This window comes from Polypterus senegalus, chromosome 14 (genome assembly GCF_016835505.1).
Source record: "Polypterus senegalus isolate Bchr_013 chromosome 14, ASM1683550v1, whole genome shotgun sequence".
Lineage (NCBI taxonomy): Eukaryota > Metazoa > Chordata > Cladistia > Polypteriformes > Polypteridae > Polypterus > Polypterus senegalus.
In genome coordinates this window covers 31975168-31995288 of record NC_053167.1, presented here as the reverse complement: position 1 = coordinate 31995288, position 20121 = coordinate 31975168, and the positions used below count along the sequence as shown (strand labels likewise).

Below are 20121 nucleotides of genomic sequence, written 5' to 3'. Positions count from 1 at the left end.
CCTTTCCGGGTTTGCCGGGGGGGGAGTGTGTGGGGGGTGAAGGTTGTGATTGCCCTAATACCCCCTCCTTTCTTAAAGATGGAGACCAAACCCCAGTTTGCCAATTCAGAGATACTGCCCCTGACCGCCACAAAGTCTTGAAGTTGTGTGCTAGCTAAGATAACCCAATAACATCCAATTCTTTTAAAAACTCAGGGTGAATATCATCCACCATACCCCCCAACCTCTACCCCATTATACTGGGAATGAGCAACAGGAGTGGAACTTTAATTCACATTGCTGGCAGTAATTCAAAGTTCTCTCTGGTGGGTGTGTGTTTCCTCCAGAGCAGACTTTTTTTCACCAATTCAGTTTTTGGACAGATTTTCTAGGTACAGCTATTTAGTTAGAGTGTACAGTTTTGTGCCTCAGGATCACATCTCTGCTTTTTACAGATAACATGGTTCTGCTGGATTCATTGGACTGTGACCTTAGATACAAACTGCAGCAGTTTGCAGTGTAATGTATAGTGACAGGGATGAGAATTAGCACCTCAAAGTCCAAGGTCATGGTTCTCAGACAGAAAAGGTGGAGTGCCCTCTGTGTGATGGTGATGAGATGCTGCCTCAAGCAAAAGAGTTTTAAGTATCTTGGAATCTTGTGAGGGAAGATTGACGGGCACATCAGAGCAATGTCCTCAGTACCAGTCAGTCACGGTGAATAGATAGCTTAGCCAAAAAGGTGAAGCTATTGATTTACTGGTCGATCTATGTTCCTATCCTCATCCTGGTAGTGACCAAAAGAACTAGATCTTGGTTACAAGCGGCAGAAATTAGTTTCTTTAACAGGGTATCTTCGCTGAACCTTGGAGAAAAGCCGAGAAGCACAGACATTTAGATAGATACTTTATTAATCCCAAGGGGAAATTCACATAATCCAGCAGCAGTATACTGATACAAAGAAACAATATTAAATTAAATAGTAATAAAAATGAAAAAAATTAAAATAAAATTAATGTTAGCATTTACTCCCCCGGGTGGAATTGAAGAGTCGCATAGTGTGGGGGAGGAACGATCTCTTTAGTCTGTCAGTGGAGCAAGACAGTGACAAAAGTCTGTCACTGAAGCTACTCCTCTGTCTGGAGATGACACTGTTAAGTGGATGCAGTGGATTATTCATGATTGACAGGAGTTTGCTTAATGCCCGTCGCTCTGCCACAGATGTTAAACTGTCCAACTTTACTCCTACAATAGAGCCTGCCTTCTTAACAAGGTTGTCCAGGCGTGAGGCGTCTTTCATCTTTATGCTGCCACCCCAGCACACCACCGCATAGAAGAGGGCACTCGCCACAACCGTCTGGTAGAACATCTGCAGCATCTTGTGAGGAGTTCAAAGTAGAGCCATTGTTCATCTGTACCAAAAGGCCCCAGTTGAGGAGGTTTGGGTATCTGATTAGGATGTCTCCCTGGGAAGGTGTTTCAAGCATGTCTAAATGGGAGGAGACCTCAGGGCAGACACAGGACATGCTGGAGAGATTATATCTCTAGGCTGGCTAGGAACGCCTTGGTATTCTGCTATAGGAGTTGGAGGAGGAGGTGAGGGATATCTGGGTGTCTTTGCTTAGACTGCTGCCCCCATGACCTGGACATGGATAATTGGCAGAAAAAGGATGGATTTATGGACAGTGTGTTCAGTGTAGTGGCCTAGCTGCTTGTATAGACTTGCGCACGTGCTGTTATGCAGACCTGGATAGAACGGGTTTGAGACACTTGTTTGAAGATTGAAAGCTTGCTGGGTAGAATACAAGATTCATTAGTTTGAGTTCTCACAAAATAGTGCCTGTCAAAAGGCACCCCTCTTCCTCTCGACTTGTTACTGTGTCATGGCTGCCAGAGTATACCATTTCCTTTGCTGCTGTGAAATGGTGCCTGTGAAGACGGCACATGGCTGTTCCTGATAGCAATTTTAAGTAGGCTTAACATTTTTCTTCTTACATTGGATTTAGAGCTCCTCCTTTTCAAAATTTGTTCAATTTATACTTTTCAAAAGCAGCACTACTTTATTTTCTCAAATTAAGTGATCAAGCATGGCTTTCATTCATCACCATCTGGGTTGCTTTTGATTGGCTCATAGGTGTTAATGTCATTGTGTTGTAAAGTAGTGCTGGGCGGTATGACCAAAATTCTATATCACGGTATTTTTCTAAATTATACCAGTTTCACGGTATTCAGCGGTATTTTTTTCCCATGCATGAGTTAACCACATTTTCCACTGCAATTACTGCAGTAGAATAGCTAAGAATAACCTATTCAACTGTAATGAGAATTGTACATTGTACAAAAAAACATTTTAATGTGCACACAAGTATTAATACAGGTTTGCATGGCCCCATAAAGTGATAGTTTTCAAGGAGGGGGGCACTAATGAAGAGAAGGAATCGCATTGCATGACAGTTGCTGTCAAAATATAGAACCTTTTTATTGAACTTTGCAAACAACTTAAACTAAAATTTTGACAACATATTGCCAACCATCTAAAGAGGCATTTTGACTTATTAAAATATCCAGAGGTGCTTGTCAAAAATTGTATTGCACTGAACATGTCTTAGAAAAGGAACAATTGGTAAATATTTTTTGTAAATCAAGTACACTTTCTGTTAATGTTAGCAATCTCTGTCCACTGACATGTTAAAGTGACTTTTTAAACAACTTTACCATCATTTAACTGCATAATATTTAAACTAATGAATAATAACAATACAATAAATAATAGTGCAACTTCCAGTAATAATACTATTACTTCAAAATTTCAAGCCCAGGTACATTACACAGTATTCACCAAAATAAAATAAAACAAGTACAACTTGGTGATGACATCTTTACCAACTGAACCGTTATTAAGGCAAATTGCATTAATATGGACTTTGCTTCAAGCTAAGCTATATAGATAAATAATAAAACTGCAACTTGTTTGTAATGCTATTTGTGGCATAGTGGGTCCGTGGCTTAAAATAAATAAATAAATAAACAAAAAGGTCTGTTTTTAAATCCAGTTTGCCGTGTCCGTCTCCATGGGCGAGATCGCACAACCATGGTGAGTTGATGAGGTGATTGGGGCGAATTGCACCCGATCATTCTCAATTGCTTCGTCGGCTTACTGTGGCGTGTGAATAAGATGCTGTGCCCACTGGGATGTATATTTATGGGCCAGCAGGATAGGGGGAAGGAAAAAAGAAAAGATAGAACACAAGGAGGTTAAAGAAGGGAAAAGGCAGTCATGGGAGACGATCCAGACACCAAGAAGGAGAAGGTAGCACGAGCTGGGGCTCCGTGAGGGAGCGCAGGCTTAGGTGATCTAGGGGCTGGTTCACCCCACTGACTAAGCATGTGGAGCGAGCGAAATCTAAGACCTCCCAATTGATCTGAGGAGTGACTGAGTGAGCGCGAAGGAAGATGGGAGGTGTGCCGATCTCGGATGGTCTGGCTGCACAGTGTGGCGGCAGCCAAAACAGGGGTTGGCAGAAAGCAGTTCGTGCTGCAAAGGCTCCACCAGCAACACCAGTGAAGGGTGAGCCGTGGAGACAGAAGATGGTGTGCTGCGATCGGACGAGGAGAGAGACTGCATTTTAACGGATTTATTTATTATGGATTTTATCCCCACGTTTCAGTGGTTTTATGGATTTGCTGTTTATATGGGTACTATATTTTTCTATACACTGCACAACGGACACTTTTGTTTTTACTTTGACTGTTTTTAACAAAAGCACTTGAGTACTTTCCACCATCCCCTGGCTTCAATGAGATTTCTCAGCTCATCTCGATCATAACTATCGACGGTGTTGGATCAACAGACTCCCATGTGGGAAGAGGGAGTCTGTAGGGGACCGGCATCGTCGCACTATTGCACAGTAACCAGGTACATTACACAGTATTGAAAAAAAATAAAACAAGTACAACTTGGCTTGCAGTATTATCCAGTAGTATAGACACAGTATTCACACATTTGAACATAATGGTCCACATCCAACCTTTTAAAACTAAAGTTTTTAAAGTTTCTCCAGACAACAGACACAGCACTTTTTTTCACCAAAAGTTCTTCTGTGTCATCATGTTCAACTTTATTGTCTGCTACAGCTTCAGTTTTAGATTGTTTTTTGTCCATTTTCAACACTCAATACCTCCACTAACGCATGTACTCCGTTGCATGCGTATTTAGTGGTGCACCAGTGAAAAAGGTCCCCCCCTTAAACAGTTTCCCACTGCGCCACGTTCTGAATGTCGTTTAGGCTATTTAAAACGGTGTTCTGGTATAAGAAAAATTCATATCATAACAAAAATAAAAAACGGGTTTTGGTATGAACCGGTATACCGCCCAGCACTTTAAATAGCAACTTTCTGCTTTTGTTCGCACATATATCAATTTGAAAAATTCCTGGAAACTACTGTATACTTTGCCTTTACCTGTAAAATTGTCATGCTGATTTTCTTTGGATTATTAACCTAGTTTAGTATATACGTGTACTTAACCTAGAATTTTACAATCAGCAAAATGGTCTTTAAACAAGCACAGTTACCAAGTAGAGGGCACCAAGATTGAAGCCACTGTGCCCTCATATAATGAAAGATGTTGAGCAGAGCAAGAATAAAATTACACCCACTTGAGTGATTGGATTGTTAAGGGAGACTACTACAGAAACAGGGACAAGATAGTAACTAGCACTGGATGCAGTCTTGTCGATATAGTGCACATGTATGTGAACAATCCCATATTTACTTTCTCCAAAACATTTTTAGATGTTTAGTCAATTTGTTAAAATATGAGGTAAAATCCACGTAAATACGCTTTGAAAGTGCAGGGCATCTGTGATGGTGAATGCATGTAGGCTTCTCGTTGTGATTATCTTCAAGAAAATAGTCAATTGGGTGTTATTTCATATTACCCTATTACAGTTGTTTATATGTTGTTCTAATTTAGTGCCATTCAGCATTTCGAAAAAATAAGCTGGTACTGCACTAAAGAGAACAATTAATCGGACACTACCAGAAAAAAGGAACGGGTAGTACATGTCAACTGTTACACAGAGCAATTTATTCCAGTTAAACACATAAATCTATCAGCTTTGTGGTTTCCTAAAAAATGTTTTTGTTAAACATACTGAGTTTTGAAAGTGCTTAAGACTAAGAGTTGGATAGAATTAAATAAAACCTTTCATTATGTTGCTCTCAGACATGTTTATAGTCCAGTTAATAATTATTAGAAGTGCATTGTTAAGCAGTTTCTTAATTGTTCAGTTTGTACTTACAATTGTAACATGACCATTAATACTGCAGTGACATTGACTGGCTTCTTTTGAGTTATGTCTCAGTAGCGCCTACTTTTTATTTACCCCAGACTATTACTGAATAATTAGTAAATACACTGTCAGCCTGAGGGCTGCCACAATATGATGGTTGCCTTCTGCAAATGCAGCTCCTTGAAGGTCAATAAAAGTTGTGTTTTTAAAATGTGAGTATATTAGTGAAGCACCTTCTGTTCAAAACAGTGTTGGTTCATATCAGCTTTAGATAAGCATGGGATTAAAGAGTTACCAAGCTTTGAACATCCTTCCCTGAATATTTTCAATCATCTTTTGATTTAAACATATAGAAGTTTAGCCACCATTTTTTTTTACTATGCCTCATAATTGGTTTTGACTTGTTAGTGTTGCAAACATTTTTCAATGTCAAGCCTGAGCAACTCTGTTGGATGACTCTTTCCAGGTACTGTAGCTGTTATTGTTATTCTTGACTGTGTGCATCTACATGTTGTACAACTACAGGTATACTTGCCGGTAGGAAGAGAGAGAAGTGTGGTATGAGCATATTAAATTTTTGAAATGTAGTAATGATGTTCTGGAGAGCTTATCTACAGTATATGTTTCTGGAGTTTTAAAGTGAATGTTTATTGTTGTTTATTCCTAGAATAGTATTTCCATTATTTTGGTCTGAAAGCCAAAATAATAGGTGCTGTAGATACAAGCAGAAGTGTTTCACAGACACTTTTTTTAACAGGAATCGGACAAACAATGCACAGTTTACCAATCCAATAACCTAAATCAAGACTTCATTTTTTTGTTGATTTGTATGCTAATTTATGGCTAATATTCTCTATACTCATGGATAAGCAGAGAATTCTAGGATCCACAGTAAACCCCAAAAATTGCATTCGGCTTATCCACAGTCAGAGCTAAATTTTTATTTATTATTTAAACGTTGTTCATTTCAAGCATATGAAAAGGATCCCTATACTGAAAGTAATGATGAAGTTTGGTACTGTACACATTATAGAATTGTATCTGATGCATAATTCTCTCACTGTAATTCATTTCCCAATTACGTAGATAACAGAAGAGTAGTCATTCATTATACACCTAGCTTGTTGAAATAACCAAATAAATCCAAAAGTCAACAAAGTGTATAAAATGCATAACTGGCAGTATTCGTAATGAATATCTGATCACATTGCAGTCTTCACAGTAGAGCACAAGCTCTATAAAATACATATTTTGAGAGATCTTAGAGCTGGGGACACCCAGAAAGAAATATCCACAACACTCTGAAGAACCCGTGAGCATCTTTGATTGTGCACTTTCCAAATCAAGTGGTCAAGCAGTTTCTTAATTATAGAGACACCAACTCTTTTTACTGAAGCACAAGGCTTGAAGTGCGCTGTTGCGCACTGCTATGGCATGGCAAGTTTATTCAGTTTTTTTGATGCGGCATCTCTCTACTCTGACCTTGAAGGGGACCTTCAAGTTGTCCATTCTAATGTACATATATCATTTTGATCAAAACATCAAGGGGGACCCAAGCGCTCGATTGAGAAATATGTAAAAGTTTGTAAAGTGTCTACAGGAGGACCAAGACACTTGACATAAACACAGACTACCAACATTTACTTGTTTCCACTTTGGTTAAATTATGATGATCTGTACTTTTCTATTTCATACATTGCACAAAATAATTATTTCCATGCATCATCTTGTCTTTTTGTGTGACGTCGAGGAAACTATATTGGAATGAGTTTCATGCTGTACTTTCCAAATATAAATATAAAATATGGTTTCCATATTTTGTAAACACCACCTAAGTGTGTTTTCATGCCTGCAACAGTCTGTCTGATGCATGCGGAAATTCATTTTGTAATATTAACCACCATACTAAGCCTGTTAACCTGCTCATGAGGAGGTCTGAGTTTAGCAGCTGAGCAACTAAGTAACTGAACATAGTTTTAGCCTTGGTCCGCAGCTCTAGGGTAGACTGCAACAGCAGCACTAAACCCAAATAACTATAAATACATGCTAAGACCAGATCAGCATGGGATCATCCCCATCTCAGAGCACACTGCAACTGATTCAGACTGTTTTCTGTCATTCTGCATATCATATAAAGGAAAGTTCATGAACACTGTGAAAATGCTATGGACTCAGTTCGTAAATGATGCTTAATAGTTGACTTTGGAGCTAACATGAAAAGCTACATTGGGTACTTTACATAAACATGAAACTGCTAAAACAGATGCTTGATTTGAGTAACGGTACTGTGATTGTTAGTAATCATAGTATTACAAAGTATGACATAATAATGCAAAGAGTTCTTTGCAGGTAAAGGAAAAGAAAACACATGAGTCACAGAATACAGCTAAACAGAAAAAGAACAATTAGCTTGGGTGGTTCAAAATAGGTGAAGAATCAAGGATGGTGTATGGGATAGAACAGATTTTTTTTTTTTTTTTTAAATTAAGTGTAGCACATTGTACAGTCAATCTATATCATTGTTCAGGCCATGGGGAGTGTCTTTACCCAGGTAAGCAGACCACTGCTACATTCCTTTAGAAGGACAGTTCTTACATTACAGACAAAACCAATTCTCTTTCCCATTCCACTCTTTTTAACAATGTCTGTGTTGCCTTTTTGTTGTGATCCAGAAGAAACCACAATTGATCATGCTGTCAAGCACCGACTTCAAGTTAACCACCAGCCTTCCTCTCTGTCAACACTCTCCAGGTGGCCTTCCCCCTTTGCTCATTGGTTCATGCTAATTCCTCATTCTCCACTATCTCTCCAGCTGGTGGTCCTCATTTGTATAACCAGCTCATGCTGTCACCTTACTTCTCAGTTTTGCTGTTGCGTCATCATTTCACGGTTATTCAAAGCTGAGTTGCTACATTATTTAAAGAAGTCATGCACCAATATTGTTGGGGAACCTTACTTTAAAAGGTTACATTACCAAAAAAAAAGAAAATATGTGCTTATGTGATAGTTGCTTCTTTTGTGTTTTTCTTTTTTATATGAAAAACTGAACAGTCTAATATTTTTCATGAGTATTTTATATACCTTTAGCAATTTATGTGCTGTGAAGTAAATAATATTCACCTCCTTTTTTCCATTGTCAAACGTGAGCGGCCAAAGGTTCACAGTATGAACACTAGCTGCTGCTCTACCCGATCACAGTTTCAAAATATCTATAGCAGGTAGCTGGATTAAAACCAGACTGATACTTTATTTTTTGGTTTCTGTTATTCCTGGTATACACTGTGTGATTTTTAAATTTTTTTTTTTTTTTAAGAAATCATGAGCAAGCAACTACTCACACTGTATGAGTCTCCAGTCATATACTGTATGTGCTCAAACTGTACAAATATGTTCAGTCTGATTGATATGCCACAAAGTGGGAGCACAGACTATATTTTTACATCACTTCAACGTACAGTTTTACCCATTTAAAAAAGATGTTATACGGTTCTGAAAATGTCAACAAAGAAGAGAACTGCATTCCTGACTCTTGCAATATTGTGTCTCTGAAAGTATAAAGAAAAGAAAAAGGTGTGACTGCATGTGCAGATGGCTGAGGCATGTGCAATACAGTCGGTCTGTTTTATACAGGGAGAATTAGAGGTGTAGTCAGTGTAATTTCTCATTGTATGTGTTTATTTCTGGTTCTTCCCATAATGGATTCCTAGGATGCGTTTCTCATTGGCTATTTAGTTATATGCGGTTTGCTATATGATATTTAGGATTTTGTAATGAAAGTGAGCACGACAATGGTAATACCCAATGTACAATATACTATAATCAATTCACAATTGTATTTTATAGTGACTTCAATCTTGAGACTGCTTACACTACAAGACAACAGACATTTCTGAAATAACAGAAATTTTTCCAATCGTATGACAGTCCGATCATAAGATATAATCAAGCATCACCACCCTTCTCTTACTGCATGTGAAACAAAGACTGATGAAGCTGAAATTCGGGCCGACTCATAAAATCCATTGACAACTGTAAATCAAGCTTAAAATCATGGTAAAGTAGCACAATTTATGCCCAGCATGTGCAGGTTGCACAGATCACGCTCTTTTCTGCTTGGCTGTGAAATTTTGCCTTTTAATGGACTAGCGTACCATGGTTGCTTCTTGCCTTACTGTTGTTGCTGCTGTGATAATCTCAGACTCCCTGTGAACCCAAACTGGATGGATTAAATGTATCACTCAGCAATTGCAGGATTCAGTGTATGCCTATAACGTATATTTAGTTCTTTTAACTTGATTGCACATTATGCAAGAACTTAACTTCTGCCTCACTAATTGTCACCAAATGGCCAGAGCAAGTTGCATGCATGATATTATATAGCAGGAGGCAATACCTTAAAAAGGCAATACTTGTGAAAAATAACAGTTTTATGTTATAAGCTTCCATAGTAGTGCAGTAACGCATATCTGTTTTTTATAACATAGGTATTTTTACTTCAGTAAAATATTGCATTAGGCTACTGATTACTTTAAAAATGAATGTTTTACAGAACCAATATAGAATTAAATTTTTACATTAAGCTTATCTGCAGATGACACATTTTTTATTGTAATTTGGTTACAAATTTGAGGGTTAGCCATTCATGGATGGGCTTATCCACAAGTATATACGGTATTTTAGAGGTGCATCAATTGTAACTACAGTGGGATGCAAAAGTTTGGGCAACCTTGTTAATAGTCATTATTTTCCTGTATAAATCATTGGTTGTTACGATAAAAAATGTCAGTTAAATATATCATATAGGAGACGCACACAGTGATATTTGAGAAGTGAAATGAAGTTTATTGGATTTACAGAAAGTGTGCAATAATTGTTCATACAAAATCAGGCAGGTGCATAAATTTGGGCACCGTTGTCATTTTATTGATTCCAAAACTTTTAGAACTAATTATTGGAACTCAAATTGGCTTGGGCGGGCGGCACGGTGGCGCAGTGGTAGCGCTGCTGCCTCGCAGTTAGGAGACCCGGGTTCGCTTCCCGGGTCCTCCCTGCGTGGAGTTTGCATGTTCTCCCCGTGTCTACGTGGGTTTCCTCCGGGCGCTCCGGTTTCCTCCCACAATCCAAAGACTTGCAGGTTAGGTGGATTGGTGATTCAAAATTGACCCTAGTGTGTGCTTGGTGTGTGGGTGTGTTTGTGTGTGTCCTGCGGTGGGTTGGCACCCTGCCCAGGATTGGTTCCTGCCTTGTGCCCTGTGTTGGCTGGGATTGGCTCCAGGCCCCCGTGACCCTATTCGGATTCAGCGGGTTAGACAATGGATGGATGGATGGAAATTGGCTTGGTAAGCTCAGTGACCCCTGACCTACATACACAGGTGAATCCTATAATGAGAAAGAGTATTTAAGGGGGTCAATTGTAAGTTTCCCTCCTCCTTTAATTTTCTCTGAAGAGTAGCAACATGGGGTCACAAAACAACTCTCAAATGACCTGAAGACAAAGATTGTTCACCATCATGGTTTAGGGGAAGGATACAGAAAGCTGTCCCAGAGATTTAAGCTGTCTGTTTCAACAGTTAGGAACATATTGAGGAAATGGAAGACCACAGGCTGAGTTCAAGTTAAGGCTCGAAGTGGCAGACCAAGAAAGATTTTGGATAGACAGAGGCGATGAATGGTGAGAACAGTCAGAGTCAACCCACAGACCAGCACCAAAGACCTACAACATCATCTTGCAGCAGATGGAGTCACTGTGCATCGTTTAACCATTCGGCGCACTTTACACAAGGAGATGCTGTATGCGAGAGTGATGCAGAGGAAGCCTTTTCTCCGCCCACAGCACAAACGGAGCCGCTTGAGGTCTGCTCAAGCACATTTGGACAAGCCAGCTTCATTTTGGAATAAGGAAACTAAAATTGAGTTATTTGGGCATAACAAGGGGCGTTATGCACGGAGGAAAAAGAACACAGCATTCCAAGAAAAACACCTGCTACCTACAGTAAAATATGGTGGTGGTTCCATCATGCTGTGGGGCTGTGTGGCCAGTGCAGGGACTGGGAATCTTGTCAAAGTTGAGGAATGCATGGATTCCACTCAGTATCAGCAGATTCTGGAGACCAATGTCCAGGAATCAGTGACAAAGCTGAAGCTGTGCCGGGGCTGGATCTTTCAACAAGACAACGACCCGAAACACTGCTCAAAACCCACTAAGGCATTCATGCAGAGGAACAAGTACAACGTTCTGGAATGAATATAATTGAAAATCTGTGGTGTGAGTTAAAGAGAGCTGTCCATGCTCGGAAGCCATCAAACATGAATGAACTAGAGATGTTTGGTAAAGAGGAATGGTCCAAAATACCTTCAACCACAATCCAGACTCTCATTGGAACCTACAGGAAGCGTTTAGAGGCTGTAATTTCTGCAAAAGGCGGATCTACTAAATATTGATTTGATTTCTTTTTTGTGGTGCCCAAATTTATGCACCTGCCTGATTTTGTTTGAACAATTATTGCACACATTCTGTAAATCCAATAAACTTCATTTCACTTCTCAAATATCACTGTGTGTGTCTCCTATATGATATATTTAACTGACATTTTTTATCGTAACAACCAACGATTTACACAGGAAAATAATGACCATTAACTAAGGTTGCCCAAACTTTTGCATCCCACTGTATATGGTATTGTTTTTCAAGCAAACTTAATAATTTATTTGTATGTATTTTTATTTTAAATTACTTACAAAATTCAACTCTAAAGCCATATGTATCAATGTGCTTAATTTCAAGTTAAATAAGCTTTTTTTTCTTTATTCAGGGTTGGAGCGTGTGGCACCATATTACAAGGGCACAATGGTAAATCTGCAAGGCCAAGTTGATTCCTTGGCATGGTTGTCTGATGTGGAGCAAGACTCTGGTGTTGAGGAGGATGAAGGCACTATACCCAACAAAGAAGACTTCAACATCTTCATTGCCTTCAAAGGCAATATGGAGGATGAAGATTTCAAAGATAAACTGGACAAAATCTTAAAGGGTGTTCCATTTATGATTGGACTGGGTAAAAATTCAAATCTGATCGACTTTTTCTTAATTCACAGAAGCAGTTGTTAAGTGCATCTGGCTCAACTATCTGTGTTTCTAGGAGTTAGGGACAAATTTAATGCATGGTCTGATTTCCTTTGCATTTCAGAAACAAAATTAGGTGTGTTAATAGACCACCTAATACACTATATGACCAAAAGTATGTGGACAGTTCTTTAAATTACTGACTTCAGGTGTTTAAGGCATATCCATTGTTAACAGGTGCATAAAATCAAACACACAGCCATGCATTCTTCATTGACAAACATTAGCAGTAGAATGAGTTGTACTGAAGAGCTTAACTATAACCGTGACACTGTCAGAGGATGCTACCTTTGTCACAAGTCAGTATGTGAAATTTAGGTACTGCTAGATCTGCCCCAATTTACTGTAAGTAATATTATTGTGAAGTGGAAGGGTCTAGCCAGCTCAACAATGAACTTATAGACCACACAAATTGACAGAGTGATACCACTCACAGTAAAGTTTCAAACTGCCTCTGGAAGCAACATCAGCACATGCCTAAGATCATTATGCATAATGCCAGGAGTCGTGATTGGACTCTTGAGCAGTGGAAACATCTGGAGATATGACTCCTGCTTCACTATCTGGCAGTGTGAGTGACAAATGTGAGTTTGGTAGGTGCCATTAGAACACTGCCTTCTGGTCTGCATAGTGCCTACTGTAAAGTTAGGCAAAGACAGGATAATAGTCTTGGTCTGTTTTTCTTTGTTTGGGCTAATGTTTCTTGGCTCCAGTAAAGGCTACTATTAATGCTAAAGCATACAAAGTAACTTCAGGCCTTTGTGTGCTTCCATTTTTGTGGCAACAGTTTGGAGAATGTCCTATTCTGTGCTGGTATGACTGTACCCTTGTGCATGAAGCTGATCCATAAAGGCATGATTTGATGACTTTCGTATGGAGGAAGTCAAGTGGCCTGCCCAGATCCCTGACCTCAATTCTGTTGAACACCTTTGACATGAATTAGAATTCCGTTTGTGAACTGGGTCTTCTTGTCCTATATCAGTACCTGACCTTACAAATGCCCTCTTGGACGACTGACCACAGATTCCCACAGACACTCCAAAATCTTCTGGAAAGACTTCCCAGAACAACAAACACTGTTCCATCCACATTTGGGAGCCAGCTCTAAATTAGTGGACATTGTTTTGAAATGGGATGTCCAACAAGCTCAAAGATGCGTGATGGTCAGGTGTCTACAAACTTTTGGTCTTGTATAGTGAATGTTGCCTTGGGCTTTATGCTTGTTTTGTTCTTTCTTCCTCTGCTTCTAAATAGACATAGACAGTAATGGACATGACAACATTTTTGATAAAATGTAATACTCCATTCAGTAAATCATGTGGAACACATTTCAGAGTAGATACTAAACCCAGTATATAAATATATGATAGATAAATATCTCTTTTATTGTAGTTGAGCTTTGCTGTTCCATTTTAACTGCACAAACTTGTTTTCATGTTTCAGATTTTAATGGAGACCTTTGATTTTTTTCTTTATGTAACAGGTGGTCTGGTGTATGAATCAACTGTTATTATGTTTTATGCTGTCTATATAAATGATGCCTCTTTGATGTTGATAATCATTGCTGGCTTTATCCATTATGTTTTTTTTTTTCTTTTTGCCTTACTATTTTTTTTTTCTTTCTTTTCATGAAGGACTGGACAAAATGAGACCTCAGAAAGTGGAGCCATGGAACAGTGTGAGGGTCACCTTTAATATCCCACGTGAGGCAGCTGACAGATTGCGCTTACTTGCACAGAATAACCAGCAGCAACTACGGGACCTGGGAATCCTTTCAGTACAAATTGAAGGTCTTTACCTGTTGCCAAATATATTCTTTTTAACTACCACTTTTAATTTATGTATTACCAACAACACATGTTGTTTTTTATGAAATGCAGTGTTTCATTATAGCTTTCAGCTTTTTTATTTTTAGGTGAAGGTGCAATAAACCTGGCATTAGTACAAAACAGAGGGCAAGAAGTGACTGTCAATGGACCCTTGGGACCTACTAGTCAGATGCCATTGGGCTTGCCAATGCAGCAAGCACAAGGTAGACTACCTTTTTGAAAATTATATTTCTAGCAGGATAAAAAATGTTTCCTGAAGAATGTTGTCACACAAAGGCTTACTACTCAAAAGAAAGAGAATTCTAGAAATTTCAGTCAATGTACAGTGTTAGGGACAGTTTGCATATAGTCATGACTGCCAAATTCTTATCTTATTAGATGAACAAATATTTCTGAATAAAAATATCTGGAAACTGCCGTGCTAATCCTGTAATTAAAGTAGAACTCATCCTAGCATGGAAAGGTAATTAATTTTCAGGTTTCAACTTAGGGTTTAAGATGGTGTGAGAGGTTTTATGAACATGAACTACAGCCAGTGAAGGTAGAATATGAAGCAAAGTTTGTAAAAGAGTGATACAGAATGTAAGCAATTTGACAGACTAGAGGAGACCATTCAGTCCATCAAGCTCGTTTGTTTAGCTAATAGCTAAGCTAAGCTGTCTCAAAATATGAGAACTTTTGGGCGTTTGCATGTATTTTCTCTCAGTGCGGAGTCATAAAAAAGAGAGGGTATGTTGATAATAAATTATGTTTTTAAGTGAAAAACACTTGAGTTGATGTATAGATCAGAAAATGACGAGTAATGGAAGGGGTTAACTTAAGAAGGAGGACAGAAAGACATGGATGTAAATATTGGTCAGGCATAGCAACAATGACTATGCCAGGAGCAATGTAATGTTTTAAGTTAACTCAAACTTATGCAAAACACTCATCTTGGCCATGAAAAAGAGGTATAGAGATGGTGTTGTGATAATGTATGTATACATTTTTCTTTTGTCTTTTTTGGCTAAATGACACAATGTAATAAGGGTTGGACTGGGTAAAAATTCAAATCTGATGGATTTTTTGTTAATTTGCAGAAACAGTTGTTAAGTTTATCTGTGTTTCTAGGAGTTAGGGACAGGTGTGGTTTAATATATGTTTCTGTTTAATCTGTTTATTCACATGCTGATTATTGTATATTTTGCCTTTTTGTGTATAGCCAATATTAGAATGAACAACCCTTCTGTGTCAATGGTAGGCTCAGGAGGCTGTATAGTGGGTGGTAATGCACAGATGCAGGCAAGAGCACCACGGCCTCTACTTCAGTCAGGTAAGACAGTGTAAAGACAAATTCCATATTATCTTTTTGTATAGTATTCAGCATAATTGGGTATATAAGAATTATATTAATATCATTTATAAATGCTAATTATTTTCCATTTTTAAAGATATTCTTTAGGGACATGTATTTTTGAATAGTTTGATAGTTGCTTATCATAATATAGGGCATTTATGAATAAGTTATTTAGGTGCTAGATGCTTGCTAAAAATAGGTTCATTTACCTTGTATCCTATTTCCTCAAAACACTCTAACATTACTCAGTATACTTAACAGAGAACAAAACACTTCAACTATTAGAAAAAAAATATCCCTTAGCTTAATTTTATATGTTCATTTAATTCCCAGCCACCCTTTTTTATAAATTGGCATGCCTTTTGAGTATTCACAATTACCAGCCTTGGTATTCCTGTGGGGACAGCACCACCTCCTCTGCCCCCACACTCTTAGACACATCTCCTATCTAAAATTTATAGACCTGATGTGTCATAACTTCCTTTACCTACAGTGATCTTACATGCAGGTGGCTGTTCACCTTGGAGGCCTAGTATAGATTTGTGTTAATGGCTCCACTTGCTAAATATGTAAGGCACTTAAGTATTTAATGGTGGTTCAATGGAGAAACTGAGTTAGCAGGTTGTGTTTGAAAAGGTTCCGACTACACAGCATGGCACTCAGTGTGGTGTCGTTGGCTTTAGCATTGAACTATAAACTACAAAATTGTTGCTTCAATTGCTGCCTCCGACTCCATTGTCAAATTTTCACCGCTGCTTTGCTGAAATTGTGAAAATATGTATATAAAAAACAATTGTACATTGACCTTATAAGTTGCTTTGGATAGAGGTGTTACACGACAAAAGTATTTTTCACTATCATAAATGTAGTTCAGAGAACAAGTTTTCATGTACAGTAGAATTATTCTGGCAGGTGTAATTCAGGCAAACAAATGGCCGCCTTAATTCTGTGCAACTCTTTGACTCCATATATGATGAAAGGGTTTATGTGTAGAATATGCTGATTTTGAAGTTTGTCATGTGGTTGATATTCTGCACAACTGGGTGAGGGGAACATTATAAGACTTCAGGGAATATGTGGAAGTGGCTGCGATGCTTATGGATCATTTTGCCTCTCTTTGTGAGCATATAGGTATTCAAATATATTTTTTTCTCTTAAAGTTCTTCTTCTTTTTTTATTAATTTATTTTGCAAACAAGTATGTGGCTTCTGATGTTCATTTCTAGTTAGCAGTGTTTTGTGTCTGAGATATGATTTCTTTCTGATTGAAGACAGTTCATTTATTTGCACTATATTTGTATTTCCACTTCGCTCTTAGAGGTTACTTATATTTTAATTGCAGAGTCAATGGATCCTATGCTTTCAGGTTTAACAGTTCAGCAGCAGCAGCAGCAATCAACAGGACATCTTTCTGTCTCAATGCAAGGGCCACCACACCCCATGCCAGTTGTACAGCCCAACAGGCAGCTTAATCCAGCCACTCTTCAGCAGTTGCAGCAGCAACATCAGTTACAACAACAACAGCAGCAGCAGCAACAACAACAGCAGCAACAACCACCTTCTGCACAGCATCCTTCTATAGGTGGGATACGGACTCCGTTTACACCACCAACACAAATTCCTGTTCCTCCTGGCTGGAATCAGCTTCCTTCAGGGGCTCTCCAACCCCCACCTGCTCAAGGACCCCTTGCAACTGTTTGGAAAAAAGTCCCACAGCCCGGGCAAATGCCATCAAGACCATCTCTTGCAACAGTTCAGACACCAAGCCATCCACCACCTCCATACCCCTTTGGGAGTCAGCAAGCAGGTCAGGGATTTAATGTTGTTGGACAGCAACCAGGGAATGGCCATTTTATAACCCCACAGCCAAAAAATCTCCAAGGAACAACAGCAGTGTCTGGAATTAGGGGCCCTCCACCTCCATCTTCTGCACAACCTCAGCCTCACCTGTCTAAATCACCAGCTTCTTCTCCATCACCCTTCCAGCAAGGCTCCCCTGGGACCCCACCAAATATGAGTCAAGGACAGAATCAAATTGGTCCCCGATCTGCAACTCCCCAGGGCTTTCCTCAGGCTGTCAGCTCTCCTGGGAGGGCTGTTTTAGGGCAACAAAACAGTGTTCAGGCAGGATTCATGGTAATGGCACAGCAGGGACAAGTATCCCAAATACCACACTCTAGCATTGGAGGTATGTAACTCTTTCTTAGTTCTTTGTATGTTATTCTGTGCTTTACCTTTTTATCCATGTATTCATATCTTTATAAATCTTTATGTTGACTTCACCACAATATGGGGGTGCATTTTCATAATCAACAATATAAAACTACTTTGTATTTTTGGAAATATTCTTTAATCTTATTTTTTTTATTTATTATTCATGGTAAGGTTCATCTAGTGCAGTGCTACTCAACGCCATGTTCCTCAGGGGCCAAAAACCATGAATAAGCTTGATTGCGGGGCCACAATGCAAAACAAGTTAACATTAACTCTGGTTTTTGGTGTTAGTTTTTGCTAAAGATTCAAGTTAAAATGTAAAAACAGCAAACCTTATTTAAACATTTTTCTTTCTATTAGTGGTTAAGTTTAATAAATAATCTAAAATTCAAAAAATTAAATAAAACAATTGGCATTTTATTTAAAGTTGAACTTGCATAAGGTTTCTCGTGTTGTACTCACAACATGTTACTAGGTAAGAAAAAATTATTGAATAACCTTTAGCTGGAAAGAAAAGTAAAGTTAACTGAAAGCTATTTGAAACTTTACTGTAGCTTAGATCTGTTACTTTTTATTATCTAATCATCTTTTGCTCCTTTTAAATGTGTTCACATAATGTAAAAAATATATTAGTTACATTTGATCACTGATATGTCTTTCCGTTTATACAAACAAAAACTAAATGTAATATAATTGAGGTGTTTATTACCATTCCCTGTTGTCTGCCTTCAACTAGTGTAGAATCTCAGAGTTGCAGTTTTGCTATCTGACCAATGATTCTGCCTTTGTTTTTAAAATCTGCAGAAAGAAATTCAGTACACTCCAAGAAAGTTTTTTTGATAAGCACACATTCAATAAGAGGCTCATGACTCTTTACGGTATTCCACACTATTTTATATGACTTTTCTGTGTTGGAATCACCATCTTGTATTTTGCATTGTACTAAATTTTCCATGAAGATTGTCTGGCAGTGAACAAATTTTACTCTCAATTAAATTGCTCTGAGGAGGATATAATATACTAAAGTCAGCAAGACGACTTTCATGATAACATTGGATATTTGCACATTTTGGCACCATTATATGTCTCTAGCAAATCAGACACAGATGTCTATTGTTTCTTTCTGTGAATACAAAGTCTTCTTCCCATCTTTTGTTAAAATGTTCAATGCTTGTCTGAAATTTTGCATATTGTCATTTTCTTGTTGTTTTCTTCAGTAGGTAAGTGAACTTTTTGTCTGCTTTCTGCTGAGATAAAGATAAAAAACTGACATCCCTAGGACTAAAAAGGCATAGGACTACTCATCCATTTTCAAGAGAAACGTAAATGTGTTTGTTTTGGGCACGAATTTAATTTTATAAAGGACTTGAATACACCAAATACAGCTTACTTCCAATGCTTAGGGGCTGTAGAACGTGTTTTGCGGGGGGCTGTGTATGACCACAAGCCAAATATTGAGTAGCCTGGATAAAGTTTATGTCTGGTGTGTTTGTTTTATATCTGTTCCTACATCTGTCTCTCTCCCTCTTTCTAGCATTCCATACTGCATACTATATATAAAATAGAGTGGAACATAGTTGAATTTTTTGTTTATATATTACACATATTTTACAAGACTTCACGGTGCTTGCAGCACAAACTTATAAGCTACATATTAACACACATTAATGTATTTAAAATAGAACCTGTGAAAGGATTTTTAAGTATAATATTTGTGCCAGTCGTTGGTGGGAATTCCCATAGTTGTATTAATTACATACTGATCTTGGTTATATTGATTGGGATAGCTTGACTGCTGTGTTGCAGTTGGAAAATACTAGCGTTAAAATAATTCAATTTAGTTGGTTTAATTATGTTGTGTGAGATAACGAAAAGAGAACAATTTTTGCTGACACAGAATTTTCTTATCATTTAAACATTGCTAACTGTTGAAAAGATTTTTTTTATCTTCTTCATCTTGGCCCTCTGGTGATAGCTCCTTATACTTTAAAAGCATTCATGAGGATTGCTTCCTAAGCTTGCCATTTTAGAAGAGTAAACCTTATCATTTTAGGTCATGTAATAGATTTTACATTAGGTCACTTGCCACATTTTTTTTTGTAGGTATTCCCAAGCGAATGCCCATGGGGTTTCCAAATGTCCAAGGAAATTTTATGCAGGGGCAGGTAAATTCCAGTACTGCTGGAGTCTCAGTTGGCAACAGCAATCCTCCACTACAAAACAGCCAGAACATTCAGCACTCAGGTTTGTTTTATGTGATTTACCTTGCATATTAAAAGGAAATATAATTAACAGTTTTTAAAAAATGATTAATAGCTAGCAAGACTTTAATGTTTCATGAAAATTTTAGA

General features: G+C 38.1%; 1 protein-coding gene across 5 annotated transcripts in view; it reads left to right on the top strand.

The window, feature by feature from the left end:
• Positions 1-20121, top strand: part of ncoa6 (nuclear receptor coactivator 6) — a 71346-nt gene that overhangs the window by 7432 nt on the left and 43793 nt on the right. For 3 of the 5 annotated variants that reach the window (XM_039735063.1, XM_039735067.1, XM_039735068.1), the window contains exons 2-7: positions 12085-12324; positions 14027-14182; positions 14308-14424; positions 15423-15533; positions 16899-17744; positions 19874-20014. In XM_039735063.1, coding sequence (XP_039590997.1) covers positions 12120-12324; positions 14027-14182; positions 14308-14424; positions 15423-15533; positions 16899-17744; positions 19874-20014 — 1576 coding nt within the window. In that variant the 5' untranslated portion in view covers positions 12085-12119. Of the gene's footprint in view, positions 1-9127; positions 9326-12084; positions 12325-14026; positions 14183-14307; positions 14425-15422; positions 15534-16898; positions 17745-19873; positions 20015-20121 lie in introns of those variants that run through there. The other 2 variants (XM_039735064.1, XM_039735065.1) reach the window with 2 other exon arrangements.